We start from the raw sequence: 18,795 nt of genomic DNA, 5'->3' as shown, positions 1-18,795 counted from the left end.
CTGCTCCCCGCTCTGTCTCTGGTGAATTCTCTCACCCTCCGCATCTCTGGCCTGTACCACAGTTCTGTACAAATAAATAAATAAATCTTTAAAAAAATATATATTGAATCAGGCACACACTAGGCACGTGGGAGAAAAAGCTAGTGGGCCCACAGGCTAGTACCCAGAGTCCTGACTCCTGTCTGTTGCTGTGTATGAGGGACATGAAGTTTCCTGGCCTCCAACTTTAAAATGATTCTTCAGAAAACCCAGTGGAGCAGAGAGAATGAGGGTGAGAGACGGAAGAGGGAACAGGCCTGCATCATGGAGGTGAATGAACTTCACCCAGTCCTTCACCCTTTTCCTCCTCCGGGCTGGGTGTAGAATGATCTCCTGAGTAAGCCACACTCCACCCCCTCCTGGCAGGCACTCACCACCAATTCCTGTCTCCTCCACCATACTGCGAGTCCCGACAGGCAGGGCTCTGTCTCTCTGCGCTCTATTTTACAGAACCCAGTACATTTTTCTCACATAATCAAAATGTTCTTTTTTTGCTCTGATTCCATGCCACCAGACAAGACACACTGATGACCAGATGGCTTTCCCAGCGACTGCAGTACTAGCAAGGGGCTGACCTGAGTGTGAGTGAGCACACGCCTCTGGTCAGCAGACAGCATACACGCACTCACAGCGTTGTACACTTAGAGGTGGCTCGGCCTTTCGTTCATCAGTGTTTTTTCATGGTTTTTTTTTTTTTTTTTCAAGTCAATGTGACTCACTTGGTGGGAAAATGACTGGCCCTAGGTCATGAAGACCTACCTGCTAAGACCACCCAGCAGAAGCCCAAGGTGCCCCTTCTGCACATCATGAAGCCCACCTTACCTGTTAGATGCAGCCCCCGATGCCATCTGCCCATGCTTTGAATCCTTAGCATCAGCTGAAAGCCCCCACACCCATCAAGTCCTACAAACCCCACTCTAGGACTATCTCTTATCTGCCCCCCCACCCTCCTCCATTCCAAAAGCCCCACCCACTTCATGTGGCCCGTGTTGTACTTTCCTAAACCTGTCTTTCAACAAGCCTGTCTCTCACTCTTTCCAAAAATCACTGCCATATGACCCCTCATGTTCTTACTCCCAGCAAATCTGACTTCACAGCCCCCCGTGAGATCAATACCCCTAACTTTCAAGGTAAAGTCTGACCTGTTTATTAGACAGATAAAACCTTCCTGAATCTACGATGTGCTATAGATTTCCAGTCTCTGCCTTACCTCCTCACCTCTCCTTACTCCACATTCCAACCATACCAACTATCTGAAGTTCTCAGAACATTCTGTGCCTTTTTGCATCTCCGCACCTTTCACCTACAGTTCGCTCTGTAGGAAATATCCGAGTAATCTTCTCAAAACTGAGTTCAGATATTGTACCCTCTATCACATCCTCCTAAGCTCCCCTCCCCCACAAGAAGAAAACTGTTCTGCTTGTTCCTAAGATGGCTCTCTCACCACATTTAAGACACAGCATGACAATTATCTGTTAAATGTTGGTCTCCCTGCCAGACTGTGAGCTTTTAGATGGCCAGCGACATACTTTATTCTTGTTACCCAGGGCTGAGACTCTCTAGCCCTAATATCCCCTAAATGTTCCTGAAATGAATGAAAGCTCTATGTTCAAGTTCTTCATTTGCTAAATCTGAAGATTTAGCCTAAGTCCTCAGGCTAAACAGAATGTCTTTACAGGTTCTGAGCCTTGCAGGCTCATAAAACAAATGACTGGGGGCAGAAGTGCATGAGTCATATGTCCCCAAATCCTTGCAATTATGTTTGCCCTTCTGAACCTTCTAGATCTCTATGTCCTTCTACCTCTATTAAAGATAGAAGAAAGTCCAAAAACTACTTATACAGTAACAACTCATTTAGTTAACCTTGACCAACAGAAAACCAAGAAGGAAAAGCAAAATACCTAGAAGCAGTCAAGAAATGTCATTTTAAACATTGTCATCACCAATATGTTATAGAGCATGACTCAAGCGTGATTTCACTCAATCTCATTTCATTCCCACAGCCGCCTGGAAGTAAACGGTTGTCACTGCACCTTGCCTAAGGTCTTACTGCTATTGAGCCCAGCCTCAGACACCACAGTTCGGTGGACTTTTCCCTCTACCAGAGTTGTCACCAGTATATGTCATTAAGCCATGTGCACAGCTCCATGCCTTTTATTCCAGGGAGCTCTGCAGACAGATCACATGAGGCCATTATTCCTATATGCCTTGTAGGCATGGATTCCCCCAAGGGTGTACATGCGTGAACGTGGGCGTAAAGGGTTTGAGTACGTCTCTATTCCCAAATTAGAAGCAGCAAATTAGAAACGAGTGACTGATGGAAGTAGGCACAATGCCACAAGCAAGGAATGACAGCTGTCGGAGATGCCACAGATCAAAACCATAAAATAATAAAACCGGAAGAACAAAATCAGACTAGCAGTCTGAGTCCACCCTCCACCCCCACCCCAGTGGTCTGGAAAGACCCAAAGTCATAGAAGGACTGAGATGCACAGTGAGGATCCTGAGTCACCCAAAGAATGTTACATTAGAAAGGCAAACATCTCCTTGGCTTGACAGAGTTCAACGAAGATTGTTAAGATACTAGAATGCCGGTGCTTAAAGGGATGTCTTCATCTTGAAAATTTTAGTTAGACAGAATAAACCTTCTGCACAAAATATGTAGCAACATACCCATATTGGAGGAAATACCAAGACCAAGGGATCCCAAAATTAGTTTCATCAGTAAGTCAATCTTCCAGAACATCAGTGAATGATGCAAGATAAATTACTGATCATATTTAAGACCTCAGGGGAGCGCCTCGCTCTTGCAACACAGGCAGTGCTCTCCACCCTTCCCTGAAAGTTGTCGCGCCTGACAAATATCTCCCCACACACAGAGCTTGAGTCTGAACCACACAGGGGCACACAAAGCACAGGAGGACCCTATAAAGGACAGCGGACAGCCTGTTCTCTGCACAACAGTAATATCAGGGAGGATGGAGAGGAAGCTGAGGACGATGGGGCAGAGGAAAAACCGAGAGAAAAAGGGGCACGAGGCTTATTGGAGTAATTGCACCTGGTACAAAATTCCAGGACCCCACCCCTCCAAGAGCTGCAGCTGCTGCTGCTAGGCCAGCTGCCCCTTAAGCTGACCAAATTTCTGAGCTTCTCCATAATTGGGAGATGGGAGGAGGCTCCAGGCCCCCAGGGTCTCCTAGGCTGGAGAACAGTCACCCAGGAGATGGGGCTGCAAGGGATCCACCCCTCAGTGCCTTTGCTGAGTGCACAGATTTAAATATTTTATTTATGAGATGTAGAAAAAGTCAAGATGAAGTGAAATGACAGTTTTACGACTCTAACCCACAGAAACACTCACGCAAGTGCAAAGGATATTCACTGTAGCTTTACCTGTAAGGCAAAAAACCTGGAGCCAACTTAAATGGCCATGGCCAGAGGAACGGTCAGTGAGACAGTACATTCTTCAAATTAACAAGAACTAACATGAAGCATTAAAAAATGTTGGTCTGTAGTAGAAAAGAATGCCACTGATAAATTCTAAAAGTATATGTCTACTAAGATCCCGTTTTTGGAAAATTGTATCTCTTGAAGGAGCAAGAAGCAAAACCAGGATGGACATGCAAACTGCCAACCGTGCTTACCACGGGAAATCAGTGCAGAGGTAAATTGGTTTTTTTCCTTTAAAACTGACACAAGGCCCTCCCTGGTGGCGCAGCAGTTTAAAAGCACAGCACTGAGAATCCGAAGTCACTTCAGCATGAGTTCGATTCCTGCCTGCCTCCTGCCCCGGAGGAGACCACATGGCAGGCCAGACCTCTCCTGGCCCGCCCGCTGCTTCCCTCAGCAGTGTACTTAGTCGATCTGCCTGTTCTGCTCCCCACTCTGTCTCTGGTGAGGCCTCTCACCGCCCCTGAGCCTCTGGCCTGTACCCCAGTTCTGTATGCACAAATAAATAAATCTTTAAAAAAAAATAAAAAATAATAAAAGAAAAGAAATAAAACTGACACAAAGGATAGATTCATCTAACAAAAAAAAAAAATTTCTTTTTTTTAAGTTTCTCAGAGGCATTTCTTTCCACTGCCTCCTTCCTTGCTGGCGCTGGCTGGACTCATGTCTCCGCTCACATTCCCATCTCCCACTGGCCCACCCCTCCCCTCGCCTCCCCTCCTGCCCAAGCCCAACTTACAGACACAGGCAGCAGCTATCAGGCGGCCAGCAGCATAGGGAGCAAAGCAGCTTGGGAAGAAGGGCTGCACCATGTAGTTGGCAAAGGTGATGGCAATGATGGCCTGGCTGGTGGGCTCGATGATCAGCAGGGAGGTCCAAAGTCGAATGAAGGCCAGGAATCCCCCAAAAGCCTCGAGGATATAGGCATAGCTGGCCCCAGATTTCTTAATAGTGGTGCCCAGTTCCGCATAACAAAGGGCCCCAAAGACAGAGAAGAGGCCCCCAACAGCCCAGATGACCAGGGAGAGGCCAAAGGAGGCACTGTACATGAGCACCCCCTTGGGGGAGACAAAGATGCCGGAGCCGATCATGTTCCCCACTATCAGGCACACGCCATTCAGCAGCGAGATCTCCTTCTTCAGCGTCACCTGCTCGGGCTCAGAATCGGCCTTAGTGGTGGAAGGGGAGGCATTCGCCTCATGCTGGGGCGCCACTTCATACTTAGCACCGTCAACCATGGCGGAGGAGGACAAGTGAGCCTTCACCAGCGTCCTGGCATTGCCGTCTAAGGGGGAAAAAGGGTATACAGTGGGTAATTGGCAATGCCTCCACCTCATAGGGGAAAGGGCCAGCCTGCCCCTACCAACCAGTCAGAGTGTCTCTCTATCTCCCACTTCCCATTTACCTCTTCCCCAGCTGGCTCATCAAAACCCCAACTCAAATTTCAAAAGAAACACTTGTCTTCTGGAGAGAAAGCATCTGTTTCTCATCACTAGATTGGTGCTACCCACTTGATTCTCAAGAGACAACGTTAAAGCTTCTGTCTGAACCTGCTCTGATACAAGACTGGAATAAGGGCAATTTGGGTGTTCTTGGATAGAACCACAGTGTTTTGAGTCTCATCCCAACATAAGTCTCCCCACCCTTCCCATCTTACTTGTCGCTAGGGCTGAGGTGCATGCAACATGAGGGACCACACTTGCAAGAGCTAATCTGTGGTTCACCCCCACAAACTGCTCTTTCTCCCCAGGCATTCCAGCTCTGACAAACCTAAGGACCTCAGAAATCGTTTGCTGGAAACCCACAACCACCCCCTACTCAGAAAACACCCCTTCGTAGCCCTTAGCAGAAGTCTTCAGCCCTCCAAAGCCCACACAGCCCCAGCCCACCCTGAAAAAAGACACATTCTCCTCTTGTTTTCCCTTTCACAGGAGCCTTTCTCAGTTCCAAGGAATTTGAATTCCTCCATGGAATGTACATGGGGACATTCCCCAGAAAAGGTATTAACACGAGAAGGGCAATCCACAGGAACAGCCCAAGCTAAGCGTGACAGGAGGCAGCTGAGGAGGGCTCCTCACACAGGAGGTGCTGCTGGAGACAGCACCCAATGACTTTGTCTCCCAAAGCTGGAAGTGGCTGAAGCAGGGCACAGGGAACAGCAGACAGCTGAGAGGGAGGAGGTGAGACTGGCAAGCGGGTGGGGGATCTCAGGGCTGGAAGCACTCAGCACAGAGAGACTGGACACTACAGGGCAGCAAAGTTGGGGGTGGGCAAGGCGAGTGGGGCTGAGGGCAGGGACAGGATGACACTCACTCCCTGGCCCTGGGGATAAGCTGGTTCTCGCAGCAACCAGTGGCAGTCACGGAGTGGACTCGGGATCCGTGGTCGGACAGCTCCTCCTTTACAGCCAGCACTAGCAGGAAAGGCTAAAGGATTTAAGTCAAATCAAGAAGTTAAGAAGGCGGGGTTGGGAGGAGAAAAAGTATTAAGCAATAGGTCCAAGGTTCCTTGACATCTACAAAAAAGTGTGCTTTTGGCTCAGCACTTTCTGTGATAAGAAGGCACTCTCAGGAATCTCCATTGTCAGCTCTGCTCCAGGACTGGGGACCCAGGAGGAAGAACAGACGTGGGCTGGGTGCAATGTCTGCATCCCTGGGAAAGCAGTCCTGAGCAATCTGCTGAGGACAGGGAAGTGAGGAGGAATGTACAGCCCTGTCAGACCTCATGCCTCACTGCAGCCCTGCTCTCTCACCCCAAGTAAGAAAGGCAGGAAGAAGATTGCACAGTGAGGCACAAAGGCTTATTCACTGGCTGAGATTAGAGGAAGTGTAAATGCAGTCAGTACACCTCGTGATCGAGATCGGAGAACTCTGCCCACTTCCCCACAAAGAGGGAGAAATGCTGTCCCTAAACTCAGCCCTTACCCCAAGGCCAAGCATCAGCCTACTTCAAAGGAACCCAGGTCAAGAAATGTGACTCGGGCTCTACCTGCCACCTGACATACTCACATTCCCTTTCGTTGCTTTTTTTTTTTTTAAGATTTATTTTATTTATGCATGCATGCAGGAACTGGGGTGTAGGGTGAGAGGTGCAGGGTGGATTTGCCAGCGACAGACAGGAAGTAGAACAGGCAGAAATACCCTGCTGAGGGGAGCAGTGGGCAAGACAGGAGAGGTCTGCTGTGCCACATTGGGACTCACCATGCAGCAGTGACTGGGGACAGCTTGATAATGCTGAGATTTAACCTGTGAGGCAGCATGGAGCCCCTCCCCAGTTCTTGTGTGCATAAATGAATACATCTTGAAAAGTCTACAAGTCTCATTCTGAAATCTGATTGTCTGTCCCTTCCCACCCCCCTCCTTGGTTATTTTACAACCAGAATGTGAAAATCTAAAACCCCTGCAGGGGGCCTTATCTCTAACCTACATTCTCCCATTCTAACCCATTAAGTTTTTTTTTCCACCAGGAAAGGGATCCTCTGTTAGCCATCCCAGAGCTCATGCTTCTCTCCCAAGCCACCCTCACAAACATCTAAAATGCATCCTTTTCTCCCAGTTCCCTTCAAATGTGCCTATAATAGTAATATTAACTGACACTTATTCAGTACTTACCCAGATACACTGCTAAGCACCTAACTGCTTTCCCTCATTTAATCTCCCTTTCAGGCAGGCACTGAGTCAGGCAGACAGGCATGGCAGAGTACCCAGCTTGCCAGGGAGGGAAGGTGCAGGGGCTTGCCAATGGAACCCAGGTTCTTAACTGGGCACCCCGGGCTATCTCCCCAACCATCACACTCCCTCAGACCTCCCAGGTCTCGGGCCTTCCTCCTTGAAATGTACTTCAGACGGCTCCCTAATGAGTTACCTGGGAGATAGTGTGATTAGATTTAAAAAGAGAGCCTCTGCCCAGCCTGAAGCCTAGACTGAAGCTTGTCATCTCCTTCCTGGATGCTCCTCCCCTTTCTCTCCCTTTTGCAGAGATGAGAGGCCATTACAAGTCCTCTTGGCAAAGCTGCTATTGCTAAGGGTTCCCACTTCTAAAGCAAAGAAAAAGTGATACATCATCACGCCTCTCCTTTGAAGACCATCTGCACTAGCACAAAGGATGAGTCCTAGTGAGTGTAAAGAAAAGGAATGAAGGAGAGATAAAAGAAGGGGAATTCTGAGGGCAAGTGGGGAGAGGATTATGTAGGTTCTGGTTCCGGGCTGAAGCCATTTGAAAAGTGCAGGCCTTTGCCTTTGCCAGGAATCTTGAGACAGAAAACCAGGAGGGGAAAATCCACACCTCAGCAAACAGCACAACCTAGCGGTCACCAAGAAGTGGAAGTCAACCCCAGCAATCTGGACAGGGGAAGCTGTCCTTCATAGAAAAGATATTCCCCTTCCTTCTCAACCTTTGCCTAGCACTGTCACCCTGGGCAGGAAAGCACCCTCTCTGGCAACTCACATTCCCCCCTGAAACTCTGGCTCTGGGGGTGGGGGGCTGTTTCTACCATCCTGGGGCAGCGGAACGTTTCCTGAAGAACTCTTTACTCCAGGCTTTACTCCAAGCCTTGCAGAATCTGAACCCCCAAGAGAAAACAGCACTCCTGACCCATAGTACCCCTTGTTTTGGTCGCCTGTCTGAGGTGCATTCGTCTCTGAAGGCCTAGCAGAGATGACAGGGCAGCACTCTCATGCTACAGCTTGTGGGGGAGGTTTCAGATTCCAGGGTTTAGGGAAGACAAGCAGCAGTGCCTGGCACAGTAGCCATGGAGCCACTGCCCCAACCCCAAAAGAGAATGGCACTGCCAGACCTCACTGCCTCCAGAAGCCAGAGCACGGGTCAGGATCGTGGCTCTTCAGTGAAGCTCAGGGAGTTAAATATGAGAAACACCTTCTCCCCTCAGACCCTGTGTCCTGCCTTCCTAGCTCTAACTGGTCTGTGCTGCTTCCCCTAACAACACAAACAGAAAACAAATACAGCTAGATATCCCCCATCACCCCAAGCTGGAAGTTCAGCTCCTCCCTCTACAGCCCCTTTAAAAAAAAAAAAGAAAGAAATTGTTTACTCCTGGGGCCAGGGCTGCCACTAACTTAGGACTTCAGTTGGAGGTATAGGGGTTCTGCGAAGGGGAGTCAGGCTGGGGCCCCGGCTCAAGAGGCTCTGGGGTCTCTGGGTGAACCAGTTTTCAACAGTCACTCCATCCTCTTCCTGCACTTCCCCTCTCACCCATTGTCCCTCCTCTCCCACCTCTTACCTGTCCAGCGACCTTTGGACAGGGGCTGATAGGAGCAGGGTCTGGGGGAGGGGACGTACTCGGAAGGGGGTAGGGTTCAAGCTGCAGCAGCTGTTGACTTGGAGGAGCCGAAAAGGCAGAGGGTGACGGACCGAAATGGAAAACAGGAAAACACATGTGTGTGACTCTGGCCGGCAGCGGGGAGGGGCCAGGGGACGGGCTGAGGCTGGGACTGCCTGACTGACTCAGAAGACCTCAAAGCCTGATGGCCTCCGGGCATCTTCTCCAGCGAGTCTCAGCGCCTCCTCCTCCTCCCTGCCTCTGCCCCTGAGCTACCTTAACCAGCACATGGGCTTACCCAGAACTTACAGAGCGTCCTCCATGCTCCTTACAACGCCCCTCACCCTCATTTCATTTCCCACTCAGCTCCCACTCACAAACTCATACTGGAACACTAGGCAAGCCCCTTCATAGCTCAGATCCCCATGTGGTTCAGGGCAAGCTTGTTGTTGCCAAGTAAGAGCCAGCCAATGGGGCCAGAGCAAGCCCTGGCTAATGAGCTGGCACCCCTTCAAATCAGGATTATTTAAGTATCTGTTGAATGTTTACTTAGCAGAGATAGGGGAAACACCATTTTTTCTCAGAATAAAAACGATAAGGTTCATTCTTTCTGTTCAAAATTAGAGCTTATTACATGAATAGATTCACGTGGCATTTTCTGAAGCAGCAACTGTGCCTATTAAACTATATAAAATGTAGTCAAATAGTGCATAAATCTCTCTCACAGAGTGACAATTCACAGTGCAAAGTGCATTTTCAGAATTCCAGTGGTGAGTGCTGCCTTGTAGCAATTATCAGCTATAAGGTCTCAGGGCTATATTCTGCAACATTTTCTAGAGATAGACTCCAAGAAAGGGGTTGCCAAGAACTCTGTCAATGGATGAGCCCCAATTTACATCTCACCAGGAGATGTGGAAAGAAATTGGTTCTCCTTGGCACCAAATGTCTTAATTACTCCCAGAATGGCTTGATGCCCTCTCAGATCCAGTTCACCTGCCCCTTAAAATCCCACTCTGGGGTCTTCCTCCATGGGAAGACCTAGGAAAACAGCCCTAACATGGCCCCTGACCCCTCGGCTCCCTCACTCCACTCCAGTCCCACTGGCTTCCTTGCTGCTGCCTGTCACACAACGGGCATGCTCCCACCTCAGGACTTTGCCGCTGCTGTTCCCTCTGCCTGGAACATACTGCACTGCTGCTGTTCATGTCTTCACTCTTCAGGTCTGCGGTGAAACACCAACCTGGCCAGGAGCCTTCCTAGGGGTGGCTCAGAAAGAACAACTCCTTCCCTCTGTCAGTCTCTACACCTTCAGGACGCTGGACTTTTCTTCAGGGCACTAAGCCACCAGTCTCTTTGTTGTCACCTCCCCACCAAAAAGTTTGAAGGCACCGCCAGAGCATCATTCACGAGTTTTCCCCAGGGCAGGGCACCTGCAGTGTGAGCCACAGGAGTCTGTTATACCAATAAACGAACAAATAAAGAACGCTGGCTGTTCCTCCTGGTCTGATTTCCAGCTGGCTGGGCTCTGGGAATGTCTGAATTTACCCTTCAGGTACATCTATGCAGCTGCAGAGCAGGTTCCTAAGCAAGGAGTACTTGGGGGTGTTTATTATTTCTAAGAGTCCTGGGCTGAAGGCGGAGGAAGTGGAGAAGGGTATACTTTCCAGCTTTACTGGGAGATCTAGCGTGGTTTGAGATGGAGTTTTCACTTCATTAGTTGGAAAACAGAACAAGCCGCTAAGCTAATGCGCTTTTCCCTGGGCCGAGTTCTCGGTTCCCTAGTCGAATGACCAGTCTCGGTGCAGCAAGAGCAAGGTGAGAGGGGAAGAAAGAGGGGAGCAGGGAAGGCGGCGAGAGACGAGCGCTCGCGTCCAGCCACATTGGTGGCTTGGACAGTGGGGCCGCAAATCCTCCAGCGTGAACTCTCCCCTGACGCCCTCCTACCCGCCTGCAACCCCCTGCCTCCGCGGCTCCCGCGCTCACCTTTGCTCCTTTTCTCCACCCCCTCCCCTGGGGCCCCAGCCTGGCCCCTTTGTGCAGTGCCCGACCTCCCCTTATTTCCCTCTTTCGGCCTGGCTTCGCGTCTGAGGCCCGGAAACTCGCCTTAACAAATCGCACCGAGCCACCACCAGCCTTCCAAGCCCCCTGGAGAGCTCGGTCCAGGTCTGGCCACCGACTGCTTCAGGAGCCAGGCCCCACCCACCGGGCGTCCCCTCCCTTCCAGCTGCAGGCAGCCCTCGCCCTTCCCGGGCTGCTGGAAGCACTAGAAAGAGCGGGCTGTAGCGGGTGTAGACGAAAGGCCTAAAGTAGGCTCGCAGCCCGTCCTCACTTGGGCACACCAGCGCGGCCCCTGGGAAATGGAAATGACCGTGGATTCCGCCTTCTCCGCGGTTCAGCTTCCTCTTCCCTACCCCCCCAAATCCGTCTCGACCAGCGGCCCGAGGGGGGTCTGCGCGTTAGCTCCAAAGCCAGACCATCCCACCTCTAAGCTGAGACTCTGGAGGAACCCAGGACCGCAAAGTTCCGGGGAGGCGGGGGCGAGGGGGCGGCCCCCTCATCGACCCTGGAAGGGGTCTCCCGGACGGCGTCTCCTCCAACTGGGGTTCTCAATTCTCGCCCTCTCGGGGTAGCTGTTGCATCAGCTGGAGTTCGCAAATCTGAGAGTGGTCTCACCCAACTGGGAAGTATGGGAGTGGGGAGCCGCCGCCAGAGGGCAGCACTCCACCAAAGATGTCCAAATGATGACGGGGGAGGGGGGGGGGTTGGAGTCTTCAAAGCACCTTTCGACGGAAAGGTCTTAATGGTTGCAAGGACCAAACAAGGGGGTGGGGGGCTCCCGAGTTAGTTCAAGCAAAGAGACCTGGGATGCTTCAAACGTTTTAAAGGCTAAAAGTTATTTGTAAGGGCCCTCCCTGGTAGCGCAAGGGTTAAAGAGCAGCCCTGCGCAGCCACTGCAGCAGAGTGATCCCATACACACAACGAAGTGACCCACATGGCTCAGCGGGCCAATCCTGGGCCGCATTCTGCTCGCCTCAGCAGTGTTCTCCATCAGTCTGCCTGTTCTGCTCCCTGCTCTGTCTCTGTTGAATCCTGTCACTGACGCCCCCTCGCACTTCTGGCCTGCATCCAGTTCTTGCATGCATAAATAAATACAAATAAATCTTTTTTTTTTTTAAATTACTTGTAAATGATAGTTTTCTTTTGCACTTTTTGAACAATCCAGTTTTGTCGTTTTTTAAAGCAACCATTACCACTTTGCACAGATTCACAGCCACCCACCTTCAAGACCAGGCAGGTGCACAGGAACCCACCCCAAGAGACTTCCTCGTGGCCACACAAGGAAGAAGTGTGTAATCTGAGGGCATAATTAACCCATCTTAAAATCAGGTCTTCTACCACTAAATTTAACCTCTTTCTGAATTAGCAGATACTTGACAACCATGGCAAAAGAAAAGGAATGTTACAATAAATTACTTACAGGAGAAAATATGCAAAGCAGTGTATTGTGTAAGTGGGTGGTTTATAGCTTTAAGTTTCCACACTTTGTACAAGGGATGACAGTGATTTGATAATGAGCTGTCCTAAGGGGGAACATAATGAAGGAATGTGGGACAAGATAAACTCCAACCTCAAAACTTGGTTATAAATTGGCCCTCTCTGGTGGCACAACGGGTTAGAATGCAACACTGCAAGCTAGCGGCAGCTACTTCAGTGCGAGTTGGACCCATAGCTCCGGAGGTGACTACATGACGCCGCAGACCCCTCCTGTCTCACCCGCTGCTCCCCTCAGCAGTCTACTTCTTTAATCTGCCTGTTCTGCTCCCGGTTCTGTCTCTGGTGAAGCCTCTCATCGCCCCTGCATGTCTGGTCTATACCCCAGTTCTGTAGGTACAAAGAAATAAATCTGAAAAAAAAAATCTGGTTACAAGCATACAAAAAAAGGGGAAGTGTTTGCAAAGGGAGGTGGGAATTAACTAAGAGTCATTTTCACTTGTTTTTTTCTCCAGCTTCATTATTCATCACAAGTTTTTAAAGTACCTAGTTTCCTCCAGTGGTGAGCTTGTACATACATTATAGTATACAGACCTGACAGTATATTTGAGTAAACACAGTGGACAAAAGCATGAGTGGACAATGAAATGTTAAAGCCAAATAAGGTCATGATGATGCCCTTGAGAGGCATCATTTTTACATTTTTTAAAGGTTTACTTACTCATGCATTCAAGAACTGGGGTACAGGTCAGAGGTGCAGGGGGGTGAGAAGATTCACCAGAGAGAGAGTGGGGAGCAGAATAAGGAAATTGACAAAGCACACTGCTGAGGGGAGTGGCAGGAGAGACAGGAGAGGTCTGTGGCACCATGTGTCACCTCCAGGCTGGGGATGGAACTTGTGCTGCAGTGGCTGTGGAGAGCTTCATAGTGCTGCTCTCTAAAATTGTTGTGCCACCAGGGAGGGCCCACATCATTTTTTTAAAGAAGAAAGACATGAGGCTGAGAACATGATATTTGCTCTTTTATTTATTTATTTATGTTTTCATTTCAAATGAGTTGGTTTAATTCCAGGTAGTACAGAAGATGCACACACTTTGCCTAGACTTATAGACTGGGTTTTTCTGACCTCACAGGTAAGGTAGAAATGGCTGAGTGAGAAGAACTAAAAATAAATTAGTCTATGGCTTTTTATTTATTTATTGTACAAAAGTTTATTCTTAAATGTACAACAGGCTCCAAGACACTTCATTCTAGCTATTGGAAGCAAAAGATATTATGGCAGGGAATCTGATGTTGGAACTTGAATAGAATAGAGGACCACCATTGCTTCAGGCACAAGGAACACCTTAGTTTGTGCCAGATTTCTCAATTCCACCTGTAGCCAGGGGAACTTTCTCTGCAGCCTTTGCTTTTAGCTCCTCGAGTTTCTTCTGTTCCTCTTTCTGCTTCTGCTTGAATGCCTTCTCTTCTTTGTCCATCTCCTTGGCCTGCTTCATGGACTGCCTCAGGGGTTTCTTCTTGCCACCTTCATGGCTGGACATGGTGCCAGCCACCCAATACCTGAGACCCCTTCACGTCGCCCTTAACCCCACCATTTACCAGATGAAGTCCAGAGACTGAAAGACCTCTAGTTTGGAATGATAAATTTGCTTTCCTGAGGCATGTGAATTCTGATGATGTCCTTGAAAAGGGATGTCCAAGTGCCTTCTAGGCAATAATGGTTCCATGGGGTCCCTGAGAATTCTGATTATGTTAACTGTCAGTGCTAGTGTTCTCTTTTTCTGTCTTAAATCCTAAACCATATTTCCTGCTACAACCCATGAACTGTCTCTCTGCCACATCACACTAACCATGTCAAAGACAAAACTTTGTGTTCTTTCCAAAGACCTTTCTCCACCCAGATTTCCTGGCAAAACTTCCCATCCTGTCTCTAGAGTCCTCCAGCTCTGGTTCACTGATTCTCACAATTACTAAATTATTCTGTGTTCACTTCTGCCTATGGAATTCACATTGTCCACATTATCTGTTCACCTTAATGCCTGTGTCCTTTTTTATGATTGTCCAGATCATTGGTGTTCCTATAATTCATGAGCTACTAGAAGACAGAAGTGTTGCTGGTTCAACTCCTTGTACAGAGTTGGTGGTAGTGCCAGTCTGTCATCTTTCCTGTCAATTCTGAATGTTAGCATTGCAGTTATTTTTCCAGGTGGTAACTTCCACTATTTATTCTCCAGTGATAAACTACATAATGAAATTCTAATGCTGTCTAAATCAGCTGTCTATAAGCCAAAGGCACATGGAGTTTAGGAAAGATGTCACTCAGTCATTATTGCAACTAACTATAAAACAATAAATCCACAGCTACATTTGGGTTCAGTTTCCTGATCTCTCTAAACTACAAGCAATCTGTACAATGATTGCTTCCTGCACTATCTTATCTACTTTACAGGTTGTGAACATTTTATGAAGTCCTTTCTATCAAAGTGAAAATGAAGTGTACTAATGTAGGATGGTAATGGTACTCTTTTTTTTCTTATTTCCCTTGCTTATTTTGGGGGCCCATCTGTTGGCTTACAGCCAAGGTGCTTTTGTTCCCATCCCTTTAGGTTCAATCTTAGCCTATACCATTTTTATTGTTATCTAAATAGCTTTTACTTCTTAAACTAGGGCCCACCCTTCCCCTCTTTCAAAGCACAGCTTAGAGCCACCTCCTGTGGAAAAACTTGCCAGTCTTGCAGAGGAAATGAAAAACTTCCAGATAAGGCATTGTACCACTCCCTCTAGTTTCCCCAATCAGCACAGTGTTTAGTGTGTAGCCTAGCACTCAGTAATGTAGAAGCTTTTTATAGGCTTCATGATATAAAAAAAAAAAAAACACTTCACTCACATTATCATTCTTCAAATGTTCTCATGAGCCCTCCCTGGTGGCGCAACGGATTAAAGTGCAGCATTATGAAGTCATCTGCAGCCACTGCAGCATGTAGTTCGATTCCCGGCCAGGGAGGTGACCTCCATGGTGTGGCAGACCTCTCCTGACCGGCCCCTGCTCGCTTCAGTAGACAACTGAACAGACAACCTGCCTGTTCTGATCCCCACTCCGTCTCTGGTGAATCTTCTCACCACCACCCCCACCTCTGGCCTGTACCCCAGTTCTTGTGTGCATAAATAAATATTTTTTTAAAGATCTCATGAATGTGATATATTAAGCTTTTTTTTTTAATGAAAAAAATTAAGTATCATTTCCCCAAGTGCATCATAAAAAGGAGGAAAGGAGTCCCAGATCTGGGTTTACCACTTACTAGCATTTAAGCTCCCAAGGTTGTTGCAAAGATTAGACCGCTTACAGAAACAGAATCAAATCTTAGTTCCCCTATCTCTTCATCCGGGAATCCTCTTTTGACACATCTATTCTAGACCAGGTTCCCTCCAGGCACTCAAACAACAGGTACTTCCCTTCCCACCACGACTTTTAGCTTAATGTTAAAGTAATGTGGTTATTTGATTGTCCTCTCTTCTGAAAGTTCCATCACTAGTGTCCGTTTTCCTCTCCATTAAATTTTCTGAGCCTATTAGAGTGCTTATCACGTGTAAGTTATTCGATTTTGTTAGATGAAGGAGACATGAAACCCACACTTTCTGATTCTAAATTGGATCACTGATCTTAAGTCTAGGAAAAATATGTTAAGGTGATGGAGGAAAGGAATACAATGAGGTAAAAGGTTACTTCTCCATGATACAAGTTATAATAAAACTCAAAGGATTTGCGATCGCGGCAGCATTACAGGTCAGCTCAGTCTGGGAGAACACCACTTCCACTAAATATGCGTCCACCACTGAGGAGGAACCCAGAGAACGACGTTCTCGCCCAAAACCCCGCGGTCGCAGTTCTGTCGTTCCGTACGATGGCCCAAGATGGCGGGCTCCGTGATCAGAAAAAGGTTCAAGATGGCGGCACCCTGCTTCCTCCGCAGCGTCGCGCGTAGCCCCGGAGGCCACGCCCCACTTCCGGGCTTTCCGCTTCAGTATGGCTGCGTTAGGTACTCTAGTCGAGAAAGTGGGAGTAGGGAGGTGGGCTCGGGAGTCCGCGCCCGTGGGCCCAGCACCCCTAAACTAGCTATACGCTTTTCTCCCAATTCTGCCCTGTTTCTCCAGCAGGTGTCCGGAGGCTGCACTGCTGCGCGGCGGCCTGGGCGGGCAGCCCGTGGCGACTCCAGTGAGTGCGGGTCTGCAGGTAGCTGGGGTACTGAAGCTGGGCTGGGGTCTCACCCAACTGTTTCTCTCCACCCAGGCAGGGCCTGGCTCCCAACCCTTCCGGCTACGGGCCCCTTACGGAGCTGCCAGATTGGTCTTACGCAGGTGAGCGCTGATCTGACACTTAACTCCCCTAGACGGATGGGAGCTGGAAGTATAAAGGTAGGGGAGGGGGGTGTGTCTCAGTGGAAAACGTATTTGGAGTTGGGTGAAGAAATTTCTGTTGCTTAGTTTGTTAATTAAACTATGTCTATAGAAAGTAAAGACGGGATCAGAGAAAGAAAGGATCATCTTGGCTTGTGAGGATAAGCAGATTTTTCTGACTTGGGCATCTCCAGGGAGGGAGTGACAAAACATTCACGTTTCTCAAAGGCGGCTGTGATTTTCATATATTTAGGAAAAATCTCCCTCTGTGGGGTGAGTTCATTGTAGAGAATAAAGTACCAGATGCAGGAAGAGCTCTTTGAAAGGCTACTTGCTCAAAGAAGGGTAGAAGAAAAGGTGAATATTAAGATCATTTCAGAGCCCTCCTTGGTGGCACAATGAGTTAGGGTTAGGATTAGGATGCAGCACTGTAAGCTAGCCACAGCTGCTGCAGTGTGGGTTCCATCCCTGACCCCAGAGGTGACCCACATGGTGCAGCAGACCTCTCCTGACCCACCTGCTGCTCCCCTCAGCAGTGTACTTCATGATCTGATTGTTCTTCTCCCCACTCTATGAATCCTCTCGCCTCTGGCCTATACCCCAGTTCTGTATGCGTAAATAAATAAATCTTTTTAAAAAATCATTTCAGGGCATTCCCTGGTGGTGCAACAGGTTAAAGCACAGTACTATGAAGCTATCCCCTGCAACACGCGAGTTCCACCCCCCACCAGGGAACTGACCCACATGGCTCAGTAGACCTCTCCTATCTTACCCGCTGCTCCCCTCAGCAGTGTATTTCAGTCAGAGTACCTTTCTGTTCCCCACTCTGTCTCTAGTGAATTCTCTCACCACCCTCCACCCCTCACTACCCCACCCCTGGCCTGTGTCCCAGTTCTTATGATTTTTTTATGATTTATTTAAAGAACTTGTGGATAGGCCACAGGTGCAGAGGTAGTGAGAGGATTCACCAGAGACAGAGTGGGAAGCAGTACAGGCTGATCAATGAACTACACTGCTGAGGGGAGCAGCAGGTGAGACAGGAGAAGTCTGCTGCACCATGTGGGTCAGCTCGCGGGCCAGGGATCAAATTTGCACTGAAGTGGCTGCGGCCAGCTTCGCAGTGCTGTGCTTTAACCCACTGTGCCATCAGGGAGGGCCCTCTTTTTTTTTTTTTTTAATATTTCAGAAGTCTCTTACCTTTACTTTAAAAAAGGTAAAAGGGCATGGGGGGATAGACTGAAGGATAGATGGAATGAAAAGAGACAACAGATATTATCCTAGAAGAGAAGAACCTTAGAAAAGTTGAACCCTCTTCCCACATGGGACTTCAATTTATAGGTGGGAAAGTTGAGGCCTCTGGAAGTGAAATGTCTGATCACATAGCTAGGTAATAACAAAGCCAGAAATAGAACTGGGCAGAGGCCAGGTCCCCTTCAACAACACAAAGACCTGAATAGCAATACCCTATTGAATTCTATAGGAGTATGATTCTGATTAAATCAGATATTTGGTGACTGTTACTTACTGTAGGAAGCTCAGAATCCCCTTAAAGTAGTATAAAACATTGAAATGTATTTGCTGTGTCTCTTTTTTTACTAGAAAGTGCCCTTTTTTATTCATCTCCATTATAAATTACTTTAAGTCACATAGTATAACTTTTCAGCAAGTCATCAGACAGTTGCAGAGTTTTTAGTTTTGTTTTTTTTTTAATTATATATTTATTTTTGTATAGAAGAACTGGGGTGTAGGCCAGAGGTGCAGGGAGTGAGAGGATTCACCAGAGACAGACTGGGGAGCAGAACAGACCGATCTACTGAAATGCACTGCTAAGGGAAGCAGTGGATGAGACAGGAGAGGTTTGCTGTGCCATGTGGGTCATGTCCCTGGCTGGGGATCAAACTCAGGCTGTGGTGGTGATACTGCTGAGACTTAACCCCTATGCCACCAGAGAGCTACCTGCAGAATTTGTATTACATACTTATGTCCCTACTCTATACTGTAGTTGCAACTAGGGATATAATAATCCCTGATAACAAGGAATAATTCGAGCTAAGGAAATATAAAACATGGACATTTTAAAAGTTAAATACTTCAGGGACCTCCCTGGTGGCGCAGCGGGTTAAAGCACTGCACTGAGAATCTAA

At 48.3% G+C, this 18,795-nt stretch overlaps 2 protein-coding genes across 4 annotated transcripts in view; one reads left to right on the top strand and one right to left on the bottom strand.

The window, feature by feature from the left end:
• Nucleotides 1–8,810, bottom strand: part of SLC7A7 (solute carrier family 7 (amino acid transporter light chain, y+L system), member 7) — a 33,210-nt gene extending 24,400 nt beyond the window's left edge. Inside the window, exons 1-3 of the mRNA XM_004694663.2 lie at nucleotides 8,726–8,810; nucleotides 5,800–5,912; nucleotides 4,226–4,771 (exon numbers count right to left, since the gene is read on the bottom strand). Coding sequence (XP_004694720.1) covers nucleotides 4,226–4,724 — 499 coding nt within the window. The 5' untranslated portion in view covers nucleotides 4,725–4,771; nucleotides 5,800–5,912; nucleotides 8,726–8,810. The remainder of the gene's footprint in view (nucleotides 1–4,225; nucleotides 4,772–5,799; nucleotides 5,913–8,725) is intronic.
• A 7,457-nt stretch (nucleotides 8,811–16,267) lies between these two features.
• The window catches only part of MRPL52 (mitochondrial ribosomal protein L52), a 4,189-nt gene continuing 1,661 nt past the window's right edge, over nucleotides 16,268–18,795 (top strand). Inside the window, exons 1-3 of one of the 3 annotated variants that reach the window (XM_012734012.1) lie at nucleotides 16,268–16,293; nucleotides 16,409–16,469; nucleotides 16,545–16,612. In XM_012734012.1, the coding sequence (XP_012589466.1) occupies nucleotides 16,281–16,293; nucleotides 16,409–16,469; nucleotides 16,545–16,612 (142 nt within the window). In that variant the 5' untranslated portion in view covers nucleotides 16,268–16,280. Of the gene's footprint in view, nucleotides 16,294–16,408; nucleotides 16,470–16,544; nucleotides 16,670–18,795 lie in introns of those variants that run through there. The other 2 variants (XM_012734013.1, XM_012734014.1) reach the window with 2 other exon arrangements.

Source organism: Condylura cristata, unplaced genomic scaffold (genome assembly GCF_000260355.1).
Source record: "Condylura cristata isolate star-nosed mole 26May11 unplaced genomic scaffold, ConCri1.0 scaffold00045, whole genome shotgun sequence".
NCBI lineage: Eukaryota > Metazoa > Chordata > Mammalia > Eulipotyphla > Talpidae > Condylura > Condylura cristata.
The sequence above is the reverse complement of the archived record's forward strand: the minus strand, read 5'-3'. Positions and strand labels throughout refer to the sequence as shown.